At 40.1% G+C, this 15332-nt stretch overlaps 1 protein-coding gene across 2 annotated transcripts in view; it reads right to left on the bottom strand.

Moving 5' to 3' along the window:
- Window positions 1–4299: 4299 nt before the first annotated feature.
- Window positions 4300–15332, bottom strand: part of si:dkey-12j5.1 (probable assembly chaperone of rpl4) — a 37599-nt gene continuing 26566 nt past the window's right edge. For both annotated transcript variants that reach the window (XM_032519446.1, XM_032519447.1), the window contains exons 10-11: window positions 12057–12209; window positions 4300–5468 (exon numbers count right to left, since the gene is read on the bottom strand). In XM_032519446.1, the coding sequence (XP_032375337.1) occupies window positions 5292–5468; window positions 12057–12209 (330 nt within the window). In that variant the 3' untranslated portion in view covers window positions 4300–5291. The remainder of the gene's footprint in view (window positions 5469–12056; window positions 12210–15332) is intronic.

Genomic DNA, 15332 nt, shown 5'->3' with positions numbered 1-15332 from the left:
AGTGGCTTCAGGCTGTTTAGAGCTTTTACATCAAAAAGATATATTACCGTGTAGAATTCTGAGCCAGAAAAAGCACTTGTAGCCTATAAAACCGGCTCTATTTTTTGTTTTATTCTATTCACTTACTGTATGCTTGGCTCCTGTGTTGAGAATAGACCTGCATGTGTATGACTTGTATTATGAAGGAGTAACTATGTGAATTCCGTTCTATGATGGATTTAAGGATTAGAGGAGGTAGTGGGCTCTGTGATACTCTTAAACTTGGCAGGCGCCCCAAGGACATGACACTGTCAGCACATTGCTTACAAGAGAGAGAGAGAGAGAGAGAGAGAGAGAGAGAGAGAGAGAGAGAGAGAGAGAGACACACACAGAGGTGTACTGTAACAGGGTATAATTTAGGAAGCTGTAATAGTGAGATGTGATGCTCAGTAGTAAGACAGCATGGCTAATTCCCCAGTTATGTTATCTCTGAGAGACAGATGTTCCCACCAAAGATTATGGGCACATACACAAAACAAAGACACACACACACACACACACACACACACAAACTGCATGCATGCAGAGATTCATGAACACATTCAACCCTCAGACAATAGAAGCAGCAGGATAGTCTAAAAAAAGCAGTATTGACTAAAAATGCAGATCAATGATAAAGACAACTTTTCTGAGTTAATTATAAGTTGTAATGAGTTTCTGCAGGACACAATGGAGAGAAAAACAGTGCGCAGAAGAATTTCCTCAAATATTTCATACACTGTAAAACAATGAAAGGAATCATAATGGACAGTGACCTCTTGCCTTATGGATTAGAGGAGAAACACACATTTTCCCAATAAGACCATTGAGACAAACCATGTCACCTTTTACTGATCACATTAATCCCCACAAAGCTGTGAGTATTAACCCTTTGTGTCAATCAATCAGGTGCAGAGCGTTTCCCAGGTCAGACACACTGCATCCACTACCCAAGAAATCCATCCTGTACAGGAAATGGTTTCACTGTAAAAGAGAAAGGTCACTTGATTCATGGCATCTCACTGTGGCTGTCAGGAAAACCCTTGGGTCTGACATTGCTCCCATTACATCGTTAATTCAGTTTGAATGCACAGCCACAGCATTAAGAGAGGGATGTAGGTGAGTGAACAGTGTCCTTGCTCTTCTTTGTCCTGCTAGTCTGAATTCCTTTCTCTATCATTGAATATCCATTAGACTCCTCTGCATCCAAACACAGGGTGTCCATGATTTAAACACATCCAAATAGCAGCTTTGAGAGGCTGGAAGAATTGCTTGTACACCTTGAAGAACTATTTGAATGCTTGTGCGGGACTTCAAGAGGACAATTCACACAAATGAACATGCGACTGAGTATAAACAGTAGAACTGCCTCTCAAACTTCTTTCTCCTCTGAGTACTGATCTTCCTCCTCCTGTTTCCGTTTAACTGGTTTCAGCCTTAAGTCTCCAGATTCTGATAATTTTCCCTTTAATCCCTTCAGAGGAGCGCCCCGCTTAAGTCTCTAATTAAGTCAACGATACACACATAAACCAACATGGGAGAAACAGCACATACACAGCTTGTAGCATTCGGCTATCTGCTTGCTACAATGCACAGACAACTGGTGGTTTCTGCGTGCGTGTGTGTGCGCGTGTGTATGGTTACTGAATGTTTGTGTATTTGTATTAAATCCCAATCAGGATGTTGTTTTGATGACACATGCATTTTTAAGCTGTTAATCTAGGATTATTCTCCACTCTGCTCATCTCATTACCGTCGATTATTAAAAACACATACAGCCACATGCGCACACACACAAATACTTATTATGAGTTGGTTTCCCTGGAGACTGAACACATGCTGCTATTGTCACCAAAGACATCTTGACATACAGGTAAAAAAAAAATCTGCTTTATGTATGAATGCACCTAAGGTATCAACTATGCATGCATTGTAATGATTTTTTTGATTATGCATACAGTATACTTGTTAATTCATGGAGATTTGAAACAAAGACAAAAACATTGCATTTCGGCAAAGTGGCAATATATTTATACAAGGCTGATTATTTCTGTGCTTTGGCCTCTCAGTGACATTCTGGCATTTCAGAAAACGATTTTCAACATAGAGCGGGAAAGAATGCAAGTAAACAGTGAGCGTCCTTTCCCTGTGATTGAATGTGTGTCCTTGTGTAGAAACTGCACTCCCCCCTCTCAGCAAGAGAAAATGTTCCTGCAGCGCTGAGGATGATACACAGGTTTGAGAATGGCCAAGGATTTTTGAGATCACCTGAGGCTTTGTGTCCACTATGACCCACTCACACTGGGTCAGCTCAGAATAACCAGAAAGGGCTGACCGCCTATCTTCACTCACCCCTGGAGTCATTAATCAGACAGCACTGCAGATGAGACGTGCACACGCATGCACACACAATTATAAAGCCCAATGCTAGATGACGGCATTGCTCCAGGTAGTCAGTCCTCTAGGCCTGTATTTCTGGTGCATTATCATACATTAAACATCACAGATATGAATATTTCAGATCAAAGTCGGGACCACAAATAACACATCATATCACATTAAGCTATCAATATCTGCAGCATATACACACATTATCATATCTGTTCTCCTGAGCCTTATTTTATGCTCCATAAACACAAACAGGCCCAATCAGATCATGGTATCTGAACCCCTGTATTCCCGAACAGGCCTCTCAGCTTGTAGCGGGTCGCTATCAGGAGCAGCATCTCAGATAACGTTCCTTTTTACCGGTTATGAAATTCTTCAAAGGAGCTGCGCAGCAGTAGATGCCTGTGGTGTGTTGTGTTTGTTAACAGGCATGGTGCATGGAGATAAACTCTGTGGTATATGTGTGTTACAGCATGCACGTCACAGTCCCACAACTAAAGGTATTTGTGGAGAAAATGTTAGTCTATGGAGAAAAACAACAACTCTTAACATAAATATAGCTATATAAGGGCTTGACAAACGTGTGTCCAATATACAGTCAGGTTCAGAAATATTTGGACAGTGACACAATTTGCATAATTTCCCTGTGCACTAACACAATAGATTTGAAGATAAATTAAGATGAGATTGTAGTGCAGACTGTCAGCTTTAATTTGAGGGTATTTACATAAAAAATGGAGGAATGGTTTAGGAATTGTAAACATTTTCATACATAGTCCCCTTATTTCAATAGACCTAAAGTAATTTGAAAATTGAGTCAAAAGCAGTTTCATGAGCAGGTGTGGGCTATTCCCTCATTATTTTGATCATCAATTAGGCAGAAAAGAGGTCTGGATTTGATTTCAGGTGTGGCATTTTCATTTGGAAGTTGTATTTCTGCAAATCCACAACACGCAGTCAAAGGAGTAGAAGTAAAGCAGGCCATCCTTAGTCTGCCAAAAAAGAAAAAATCCATCAGAAAGATAGCAAAAACATTAGGATTGGCCAAATCAACAGTTTGGTACATTCTGAGAAGAAAGGAACGCACTGGTGAACTCAGCAATACAAAAAGGCCTGGACATGGTTTCAGGATCCTTTCCGTGGTAAAGAAGAACCACTTCACAACATTTAGTGAAGTGAAGAAGACTCTCCAGGAAGTAGGCGTAACATTATTCAAGTCTACCATGAAGAGAAGACTTTACAAGAGCAAATACAGAGGGTTCACCACAAGGTGCAAACCATTCATAAGCCTCAAGAATAGAAAAGCCAGATTAGCGTTTGCCAGAAGACATCTAAAAAAGCCAGCCCAGTTCTGGAACAGCATTGTTTGGACTGATAAAACTAATATCAACCTGTACCCAAATGATGGGAAGAGAAAAGTATGGAGAAGGCTTGGGACGGCTCTTGATCCAAACCACACCACATCATCTATAAAACATGGTGGACGCAGTGTAATGGCATGGGCATGCCTGGCTTCCATCAAGGTCTGCACATCTTGATAATTTCTTTTCAAAACCATTGTGATTGCGCACAGAGCCAAAATTATGAAAATGTTGTCACTGTCCAAATATTTCCGAACTTAACTATATTTTGCAAGGTGCATAGAAACTAATGTAAACAATGTGTTTCATTGTATTTAAAAAATAATTAGATACTGATTAAATTGGGCCAGTTAATACAAATTTTGCTAAATGGTTATGTGGCACGCACGCGGACAAGTGATGCACACACACACACAACAGTTATCTCAGTGAAACATGCCATGAAAGAGAAAGATAAAAAAAATGTATCTCTGTAAAATACTCTGCTTGTGTGTAATTACTGAATTCAAATGTCAAAATGTAAATTTTTTTGAAATATTCAGTCTGACATCTCTAGCCTGAACCAACAGCATATCATGTTGTTAATGTCTAACAATATGAGTTTCTTGCCGTTAGTTACAAAAGAAGTTAAAACATTATATTCTTTACTGTCCACAGAGAGTAGCTCGATGTGTCGCTGTTGTCTACTTGGTACAAACTCTTGCTCTTCACCTTGCTGCACTCAATTGTAAAATATGTAAAAGAAAGTAAAAAGCATTGGCCCATTATTGTGCCATTTCATCACACTGGCCCATGCCATTACAATACATAACCCCGATTGAGAATTTTTAAAGCCTGTTTTGTGAAAACTAGTTGGGGAAGAAAAAAGAAGACAGTTGCCTGTCTCTCCCATCTGAAAGGCTTTGTACCAGCCACTTTAACAGCCTAGCAGAGAGAAACGCATGCTGCATAAGTTAATGTCAAATTCTCTCTATCGTGTCTTGCCTTGTTGAATCCAATGAGTTAACAAAAAAAAACCAAGGCAGCAGAATAAACTGAATAGCATAAAAATTCAAGAATGGCATATAAACTTAGAATATTAGAACCGTTATGTAAAGATAGCTTTGACTGTTTGTTGGCAGACACAGTTTTCTAATAATGCTTACTTCCCATTGCGATATTTCCCTTTACTGCAGTCTGAGAGAGAAACTCCGTTGCTGCTGCTGTATTGATCAACAGAGTAAAAGTAATTATTGTGCAGCTTTTGTACAATTTCAGTTTGTGCACATGTACTGTGTATGTTGGCTTGGAGAAACCAATGTGTGTATAAGAGGTAAAAACATTCAAAGGTGTTTTGCTTTTACTGCTGGTAAGAAGTAAAGCTCTAAAGCCCCTGACACACAAACCAGACGGCCAACCCTCTGCAAATTTCATCTTTTATAAAATGGTGTGAAAGGATAGCAAGAAACAAAAGGCACTTCAGAGAGTGCACTTGAACATTTTAACTAGAGGCAAATCATAGAGTAGAATCAAGGGGGGCTTTGGTCAGTGTTCCATGGGTGCCGCTGCATCACCCTCCTCGTCTTCATCACTACAGGGTTCATAGTCTTCATCCAACACTGGATCTCCCTCCTCTCCCTCCAGCTCCCCACCCAGGTCACCTAGCAGCTGGTCCACATGCTCCAACATTGGCTGGTCATCACATCGCAGCTTACTGTACAGCTGGGGAAGAGGGAGATAAAGAAAAAAAAGGGTGATGCAAGTGTGTAATGGGCTAGTAAGTAGACTGGTGAAACGGAAATTATAAAAAGAAAGTAGGTTATACAGCAGTGCAAAATTATACTGCAGAGGCAATACACATAAAGAGATACTGTATTGTGAGTGAAACGTTCTCGACTGAGGCTCTTCCTTGTGTCACTGAAGATAAGAGTGCATCACTATAGCATCAGTAAGCAGCAGCTTGGAGGGAAGAGAGCAGCACCCGGAGGTTTTAAGTCTCCAAGTGCTGGTTAGGCCGACTGAAATATCCAAGAGCAGCTGCATTCTGTCAGTGAGGCAGTCACGGCTCACAAAACGCTGGTAAACAGTTTTTGTCTTTCATTTCGCAAATCAGCACATTTGATACACCGTTCAGCTGCACAAGAGACAAAAAGACCATTTATCCTTCTGTTAGTGTTGTAACATGCACGCGCACATATGATGCGCACATATGATCAGCACACACACACACACACACACACACACACACACACACACACCCACACACACAGTTTATCTCAGTAAAATATGCCATGAAAGAGCAATTAAAAAAAAAAAAATTAAAAAAAAAGTATCTCTGTAAAATACTCTGCTTGTGTGTAATTATTGAACTCAAAGTGGAGTTGAGTGATAAAACTACTGGAGCTAACACCAAGGACAGCAAAGCATACCACTGTGCTTCTGTGTGTGCATAATATACAATAAGGGCAACTTATATTTAGGATTTCTTTCCAGAACACAACTAGAGAGAAAGAGGGTGACTGGGGAATGGTTTATCAAATCTAGAATATTATATCTCTCTCACCACACACCCACACACACACACACACACACACACCCCACACCACCACACAACACACACACACCCACACACACACACCCACACCACACACACCACCCACACCACACACACACACACACACACCCTTGAGCTCATGGACAATAAGCAGCCGAGTGTCATCATTCTTACTAAAACTATAACAAGGCCAGGAGAGTGAAGAAGAGTGTGTGTGACTGCTTTGCCCCAGGACCAGTCTCTAAGCAACAGCAGGTCCTGACAGGAGACATGCAGTCCCATAGGAACTCATTTGGAGTGTTAGAATGTGTAGAGTGTGTGTGTGTGTGTGTGTATTTAAGTGGATGCTGTCTCCGTAGGTTGGAGCTCAGGGGAGGTGGAGCGTGACCCAGGTCCAGTCACAGGGTCTGATACGGGGTGGGGTGGGGGGGGGGGAAGCTGACCCTCTCCGCCTCCTTAAAGCACCACACACCACATTCAACACTGATTTTCATTCTGCCAGTGTCACTCTGAAATGCCTCGAGATGTTTATCCCACAATAAGCGGTCTGAATAAAAGTTGGGTTTGCTTTACAATAGGCTTGGCTCAATACCCACAATAATTGCACATTACAGCCTTGGGTAAGAGATGGAGGTCTTTCATAAGTTGCATAAGAAGAAATTCAGTGAACATGTGCAAAAAATAAAACAAAAATGTTCTACAATACTGAATGCCATTTGGAAATTGTATTTTTACGTGGAGATATTTCCTACGAATCAATAGCATAGTGTGTCAGCTGGATAGGTTGTGATTATTCATTGTGATGCTTTCAGCTAGGTAAACAAATAGGAGCTATTCTTTACACATTCTGCACAGAACGCTGCTGAGATCAGCACCACTGTCGCAAGAAACACAGGCATTTCTCATTTACAACAGCCTATGTTTTCTCTTCTCACTTTCACGGCCCAGAGAGCTGCCTAGAGTGGGAGGGTTTGTGTGGGTGTGTGGGTGTGTGTGTGTGTGTGTGTGTGTGTATGTGTGTGTAATCATATAACTCTTTCATGGTCCACTTTGCTCTACTTTCAAGCGGGAAAGTCACAGCCCAAAGCACAATTGACCACCACAATAACAACTCACAATCGCACACAACAATATTTTACATTTTACACACAAATGGCGGCATGGATACACCTGTTCTCACATCTACACGCTATTCTTATGAGCCATGCTAGAAGCTCCATGGCCGTAGGGATAACAGTATTGATCTGTCGGTCAGTCCATCACTTTGGTCCAGACTCAAATATCCCAACACCTATTGAATGACTTGCCATGGAATTACAGTATTTACAGACATTCATGTTCCCCAGAACATAAATACTACTGACTTTGATGATCCCCTGACTTTTCTCTAGCGCCACAATAAGTTTGACATTTCAAAGTGAAATATCTTAGCCAGTGGAATGCTTTCCTGTGACATTTTGTGATGTGCATTTTGTACAGACATTCAAAGTCCTTTGAAGATGAAGCATAATGACTTTGGTGATTCCCTGACGTTCTCTCTAGCTCCATCATCAGCTCAAAATCTTAATTTTACTTGACTTGATCTGCAGAACTAATGACGTACCCATCTGCCTCGGCTGTAGTCTGTGTTTATGTTTAGTTTGGTAATTAGCAAAAGTTAGCAAACTACTCTCAGTTGGTGAACATATATGACAATTAGTGTACCTGTTAAACATCAGCATGTTACCATTAGTATTCACCTAAAAACCCCACTATGCCTCACAGAGACGCTAGGATGGCTGAAGACTCTTAGTCTGGTTTATTGACTCATGTGATGGAATGATAAAGAATTTTTATTTTCAGTCTTTATCTCATACTGGACAAACGGCAAAATAAATGTTTTTTTTATCATCATTGCAATATTAACTTGCACAAACAAGTCAAGAAAGACTAAGATGAAATGCCTAAGAACCTCAGGGATGTTTTGAGTTAGTTAAATGAGAGCATCCGTAGAAAACTGCACTTTAAAATGTAACTATAATTTTCTTTAAATGTTAAACTTGCTCAATAATAAATTATGGAAATAATTTTGTTTAGGCTTTTTATTCAACAAGCAGTTTGTTGTATTTTTAGAGTTTACTGAAGGCAGCAGAAAGGCAGAACTGAGTTTACTTCCGTTTTATACTGTATATTGCAAGTACTATCGTTATTGTGATAGTCAACATTATCGCATTCTTCTCTCATATTGTGCAGCCCTGACAAATGGTGCCTGTCATTGAGTGGACACAATTCAGCTGCAATCTTGATGAATTTGAGTCATTAGTGAATTTTTTTCCCCAAACGCCCTTGGTAAAAGAACTGAATAGGCCTATGGGTTTTAACACAAAACAGAATTATGTTCGCTTAAGTTGCACAATGCAGCGGAAGTGCTTCTGGGGCTGAATGAGCTCTCACCCTGTTTATGGTCATTTGTTGCAGCCTGCTAAAGTCTTTCAGCTTGCTTTAAAGGTGTACAGTCTTGATAGTGAAAAAGTAAGAAAGCTCAGTTGGTATAGTGGGCGCCCATACACAGAGGTTTGCTCCTCAACGCAGCGGGCCCAGGTTCGACTCCAACCCGTGGCCCTTTGGTGCATGTCATTCCCCCCTCTCTCTCTCCCCTTTATTTTTTCAGCTGTCCTGTCAATAAAGGCCTAGAAATGCCCCAAAAATAATCTTAAAAGAAAGAAAGAAAAGGTAACAATACATAGGTGCTGACAAACAAAATCTATAGTATGTCTTCAATACATTCCTTTCTCTACAATTACTTAATTTCTATGGATACATAGTGCATGGTCCAGCTATAGATTATCTGTAAACTTCATCTTTTGTCAGACAAAAATGTAATAATAAGCACTAATGTACCCTTCATACCTAAATTGATTCTTTTCTCATTTCTTGATAGAAACTGTTTGATAGAAACCAACTCACGTGGCAGGATAAAGACAGGCTGATTATGTGGTGAAAGCCTAATCATTCCATCATTGTTCACCTTCTGTTCCACACCTGTGCTTAACTTCCCCTTTCATTTCACCTCTTCTTTAATTTTATTTCATTTCCTATTGTCTTCATTCTCCTGGCTTGTCTCCTGACCATTTTCCCCTGGCACACCGTGTCTCTCGCTTTCTTTCGCTCGCACTCATACACTCTCACCAAGTGACCTTCCAATAAAAGGTGATAGATACCTCTTCATACTTTCACATCTTGTACTTGCATTTCTCATACACATATTACAATGTTGCACTCCTCTCAACTTCCCTCTTTATCCTCAATCCTGCATCCCCTTTTAGACCAAACACAGCATTCCTACATCTCTTCATTAGGAAGAGAGAATTAATTAGATGATTTTTTTGTTTCTTTCTCCTATCGTACAGTGTGTCTCACTCTGTCATTCAAACATACACACACTTCTTCACTGGCAAGGGTGTGACATTGGCCGAGATTAGACCTTCTTAAGTGTGTACAGGGCATGTCACTGGAAGTCTTAACAGGGCTGACTGCAAAAACACACACACAAACACACACACAACACTTCAGTCCTCCAGTCACATCCTCGATAGGGAAAGGCATTAAAATTACATGACAAGCACACCTTGGACCAAACCAAGCCACAATCCGTGCTCATGGGATACCCTTTCAGCCACATCAAATAGTAAAGCTTTTGACCTACGTTTGCCCTAGCTGACTCTGTGCACACACAGGCAAATGTACACACTCATGCACATGCACGCACCTGCGCACACACACACACACAATGTCTTCTGTGCATACACTGCAGGTCCTTCTTCAATTGCAACCCTATCTGGCTGAGACTCAAATTCCATTTCACGTCCGGTTTACTATTGATTTTACCCTCACCACTATTCACCAGCTACACCCTGTGCATGCGCATGCACACACAGACACAAACACAGAATCCAATCTGTTCCCTTCCTCACCTCCCCTTTCATTCTTCAACTCCTGCTCACCCTACTGCTCCTCTCCTTTACTTCTTTCTTGTCTTCTCAACCCATGCATTCCACCCCATCATTTCTTTTTATAGTATCTCAGCTGAATGCAGAGAGGGAGAGAGCAAGCGTGCACAAGTATCGATCACAGAAGAGATGAATAATGAAGACATTTCTTAACAAATAATTAAATATGCAAGTTGGCACACACAACCATAATTAAATATGTGCATCCACATAAGGTGTGTCTATGCATACCCGCATTCTTTCTCTTACTGTCTCTCACGCACGCACGCACGCACGCACGCAGAGCAAGGTCATAAAGTATGCAAAAAAGTGGTCTGGTGCCAAAACAAGCCGTTGGGCTTTGAGGCCTCATTTCCATGTTGGAGCCCATTTTAACTAGCAGACTGACTCATCGTTAATAATTAACACTCACAGTGATGCTCAGAAACAAAGCTCAGATATAAACAAGGGAGAATCTTGAGTGCACAATGTACAAATGCACACAAAAGTGGCGAGATGAGGAATGAAGTAAACCATAAGTGGGGCTGTTCTCTCTCCACATTCCACCAAATCTTTTCAAGGTCTTCGAGCCTTTACCTTTCACAATATCCTGCGCCTGTTGCTTTTTGTCATGCTCTGATACGTCACCCAATTCTTTTGCCAGTCTTTCCTCTTGTATTCTTATGTATTCTTTCTCTCCATGCAATAATGGTTAATTTCTTAATTTTCCCCATTTTTCAAATCTATATGCGCCCTGTGCCATTATTTGTTCTCCCCACAGTTTCTTCCTTTCTCCCTCTTGGCAGCTCAAGGCCCACCTCATTCCTGTCTCAGTTGTGGACATCCTCAGTAGATGCTGGTTAGACAGGCCTGTCACTACACTGCGACCAGGGACAGACATCAATATATTGTCAATCTGCAACCCCCACTCATCTGCAGAAGAACAAGATGGGGTGGGAGAGCAGGAGGGAAGGTAGGTATTTAGGTGGGGAGGTAAAAAATAGAGTAAAGAGAAAAATATATATCGTAGGTGGGACATGCCATTCCTCAGCCTGTGCTGTCTGATTTACAAGCCTATTGGATTTTAGACTAACATGAATCACAGCCCCATAGAGGCATTGCTCCTTGACAGAATGAATGAGACACATCACTCTGAGTGTGTGTGTGTGCGTGCGTTGTATGTGAGGAGGAATGAGAGAGAGAAAGTGGTATATTTAAACCTCTTTGTCGTACTAAAAGATATTTCCGTGGCAACAATGGAGCATAGTAAGAGTCCTCTTCTATTTATACACAGTGATGGAAGTAGTATTCAAATAATTTACTTACGTCAAAGTACCAATCTCGCAATATAAAAATACTCAATGACAAGTCCTGCATCCAAAATGTTACTTTAGTAAAAGTACATAGGTTTTCATCACATTAGAGAAGGTGAAATCAATGGCCTTTTTGCATTAAAAATGGCTTCAATGATTTGTCAATTAATTGACTAACTAGGATCTATGGATTAACCAGTAACCATATAACTAAGAACTGACTGACTGTCAGATAAATGTAGTGGTAAAAAGTACAATATTTCCACCTGAAAAATAGTGGAATAGAATTATAAAGTGTCCTGAAATGGAAATACTTAAGTAAAGTGTGTCAAATTGGTACTTGAGTAAATGTACTTAGTTATTTTCCACCATCGGAATTTTATAAGAGATGAACAACAAATATACATTATCCGCATCACCAAAAAGCAGCAATGTTTGGTCTGTTTTTTAGATTTTTTTTTAAGCCTTGAATTACCTTCTTAGCATTGGTCAGGTATGATCTGCCCGCCTCCTTCAATGCCCTCCACTCTTCCGTGTACTCCTCCATCACTTGTTTTCCCTCTACTTCTTGCTGCTCTTTTGCTTTTTCAAACTGGAGGTAGCACACCCAGCCGGAGAGATACCAAACCTGGGAGGCAAGAGAAAGAGGAGCGAGTTGGCGGGTGTGTGAGGCACAGAGATTCAGACAGAGAGAAAGTGTTTTTTTGTTGCAGTAAGTGAGCTGTGACAAGATAAACTGCTTTGTAACCCTCATGGAGCACGTCTGCATGAAATCCCACATCCTTCTTTTACAAACAGGTTCCACACATAACATGGGATCAGACAGACACACAAGCAATCCATCACTCACATAACTGTAAACCTGATCCAATCCTCCTTACATACATATACTGTACTCATTTACAAAGGCCACATGAATGTAAATGCACACGTGCAGTGTGTGGACATAATGTAGTTTAACAAATCAAATCTGACTTTTACCATCTGGCACTACCATTTTTTTATCTTTCTAAAACACAAAATTGAATTACGTTGTTGAAACATATTAAGATAATAAAATGCTAAAATAAATTCCCTCAGGCAAATATCTTCTTTGCATTTCTAATCATACGCACAGGTTGTGTTGTCTACAATATTCGCCTATTAATTTAAAGGGGGAAATGTTTAACAATATTCTTTGTCTAACTATTAATAATTGTTTTCCACACATCAGTCTGCCTGAATTAAAAATCACCTGGTTTTGATGGGATGCCCCCTGAATTTATCCTAGCTTTCTGGTTGCAATTACAGTAGGTCAATTACTTTTGGATATGATCCAGTTTGATATTTTGAAGGGTTCCTTTTCTAGAGATGTCAAAACTGCATTAATCTCATTACTGCTCAAAAAAGATAAAGATCCCTTGGTTTGTTCACATTATAACCCTATAGTTCTATGTTAAATTGTATGAATGGTATCTGCCCATCGTCTGGAACCTTACATGACTTCCCATCCACCATGATCAAACAGGTTTCATTAAAACCCACCTAGTTAGATAGAGATAGATAGATAGATAGATAGATAGATAACTTTATTGTCATTACACATGTACAGGTACATTGCAACGAAATACCGTTTGGAGCATGCCTCCGGGCCGCTGCTAATACAAGCGCCGCCACACGCACTCCCTGAAAAGGATTTATGCAGACAGCAACGTGGTATACAGTACACAACAGTTGTGGATAATATTCATCATTTAATGCATATCATATAGAGGCCTCCACAAATAATCCAACTCCAGCTGCTGTCTTGTAGATGCAGATGCAGAGAAGGCATTTGGCCATCTGGAATGGCAATGGCTGTGGTAGGTCCAAAGACATATGAGGGCTGGGGAACATTTTATCTCTCAGATTCAGGTTCTTTACTCCTACCAAACCGCCATGGTATTAACGATAGTTACGAGTTGTAATTCCAGATTCTATTTCTTATACACTTTGCCCTCTAAGGCTATCGCTACTGGGGTATATCCCTTCGACTGCACATGCGCGAAGGAATATACCCCAGTAGCAATAGCCTTAGAGGGCAAAGCCTATACGAAATAGAACAGGGAGAAACAGCTCTCTACAGTTACAAGGAGCAGAGGGCAGGTTTGTGTTCTCTCCCCTATTTGTTTGATTCATTCTTAAAAGTACTCGCACAGGCTATTCATTTATCAGAGCACCAGGTTCCCATAACTGTGCACAATACGGACCACCATATTTCTTTATATGCTGATCACATCTTGCTTTATCTTGGTAATGCCTCACAGTCTGTACCTGACTTTCTTAAGAAATTTAAAGACTATGGCAGTTTTTCAGGATTCAAAATGAAATGGTCCAAATCAGCGCTACTTCCCCGTAATGAAGCTATGTATGATTCCAAAGACATTTCTGAAATTACACTGGTGAAACATTCAAGGTATTCAGATACATTCTTCAGTTAACCTGATTTTTTGAAACAATTTTAACTATATTTCAAGAGCTGTTGAATCAGATCTGAAGAGGTGGACTAAAATTCCAAACTCCATTAAATCATGATTTTTGATAATTGAAATTAATGTTCTTCCTTGGATAACTTTTTTAGCTCTATGACTCTGCTACCACCAGCGGGATATTGGGATAGGTTGAATGCACTGCTATGTAAATTCAATTGGAAAGGAAAACATCCTCAAATGAAATTCCACTTTACAAAAGGTGGCTAAAATATCCCTAGGTTTAAATTTTACCCTTCGCCTTTTACCCTTTGCCCTCTGCACTCTCGGTTGAATTCTGATATTTTCGCGTCCAGGCATCCTATATAGGAGAAGATGTAGTACACTGTAAACATAAAAATTCATCGGCATAAACCTATGCCAATTGACAATACATGGAAAAAAGACATAATTCATTCATTCAGATATAAATTGGCCTAGAGTCGGATTCAACATTTTCATTTTTTCAAGAAACCCTAATCATAAGACGATACATTATAATTTCATCTATATAACTTTCTGATGGAAGCCAGACAATACCCTAACTGCATGTTTTGCTACCAGGTCTTCCAGGGTACTTTTCTTCATATGTACAGATGTATTAAAAGTTTGGAAATGTGTTTCCTCATGTCTGTCAGCACCGTACCATCTTCTCCTTTGGTTTTGTTCTTGAATGATGACTCTTTATTAAGGTTATCTTTTCAACGACGAGTGTGGCCGGCCTAACGGCAGCCAAAGAATATTATGACGTTATGTTGGCAGGCCCCACAGTCTCTCCAGAGACAACAGTGGCTATCTTTTTTGGACATTTTCTACATGGAACAGTTGATTGCAAGATCACAGTACAAAACAAGAGAACTGTTTTTAGAAAGTGTAAAAATACTACTTTAATGTACTATTTGATGCAAGTCCTGTGGGTTGTGTGTCTCATGCCTTCGTTGTTTGTCTGTAACATGTACAGTTAGCAGTAGCAGTGTGTTTGAAAAATGAATAATGCTCAAAATCCTTAGAATAGCTTTTAATTCCATAATATCAATGCATTGGGAACACTGCACATTCAATTCCAAATCAAAACATGACCAAAATTGATCAAGTTTGTGTTATACCTTTAAAGAAATTGTTCCAAAAAATAGCAGTATTTGCATTTTTCAATACAAACACAAACATTTACTGTATAAACTGAAAAATGTCTCGAGGGTTCGCTTTACTTTGAATCACTGCACTACTGCTTCACATCTGTGTTGCATGGAGTCAACCAACTTCTG

This window comes from Etheostoma spectabile, chromosome 6 (assembly GCF_008692095.1).
Source record: "Etheostoma spectabile isolate EspeVRDwgs_2016 chromosome 6, UIUC_Espe_1.0, whole genome shotgun sequence".
Classification (NCBI taxonomy): Eukaryota; Metazoa; Chordata; class Actinopteri; order Perciformes; family Percidae; genus Etheostoma; species Etheostoma spectabile.
The sequence above is the reverse complement of the archived record's forward strand: the minus strand, read 5'-3'. Positions and strand labels throughout refer to the sequence as shown.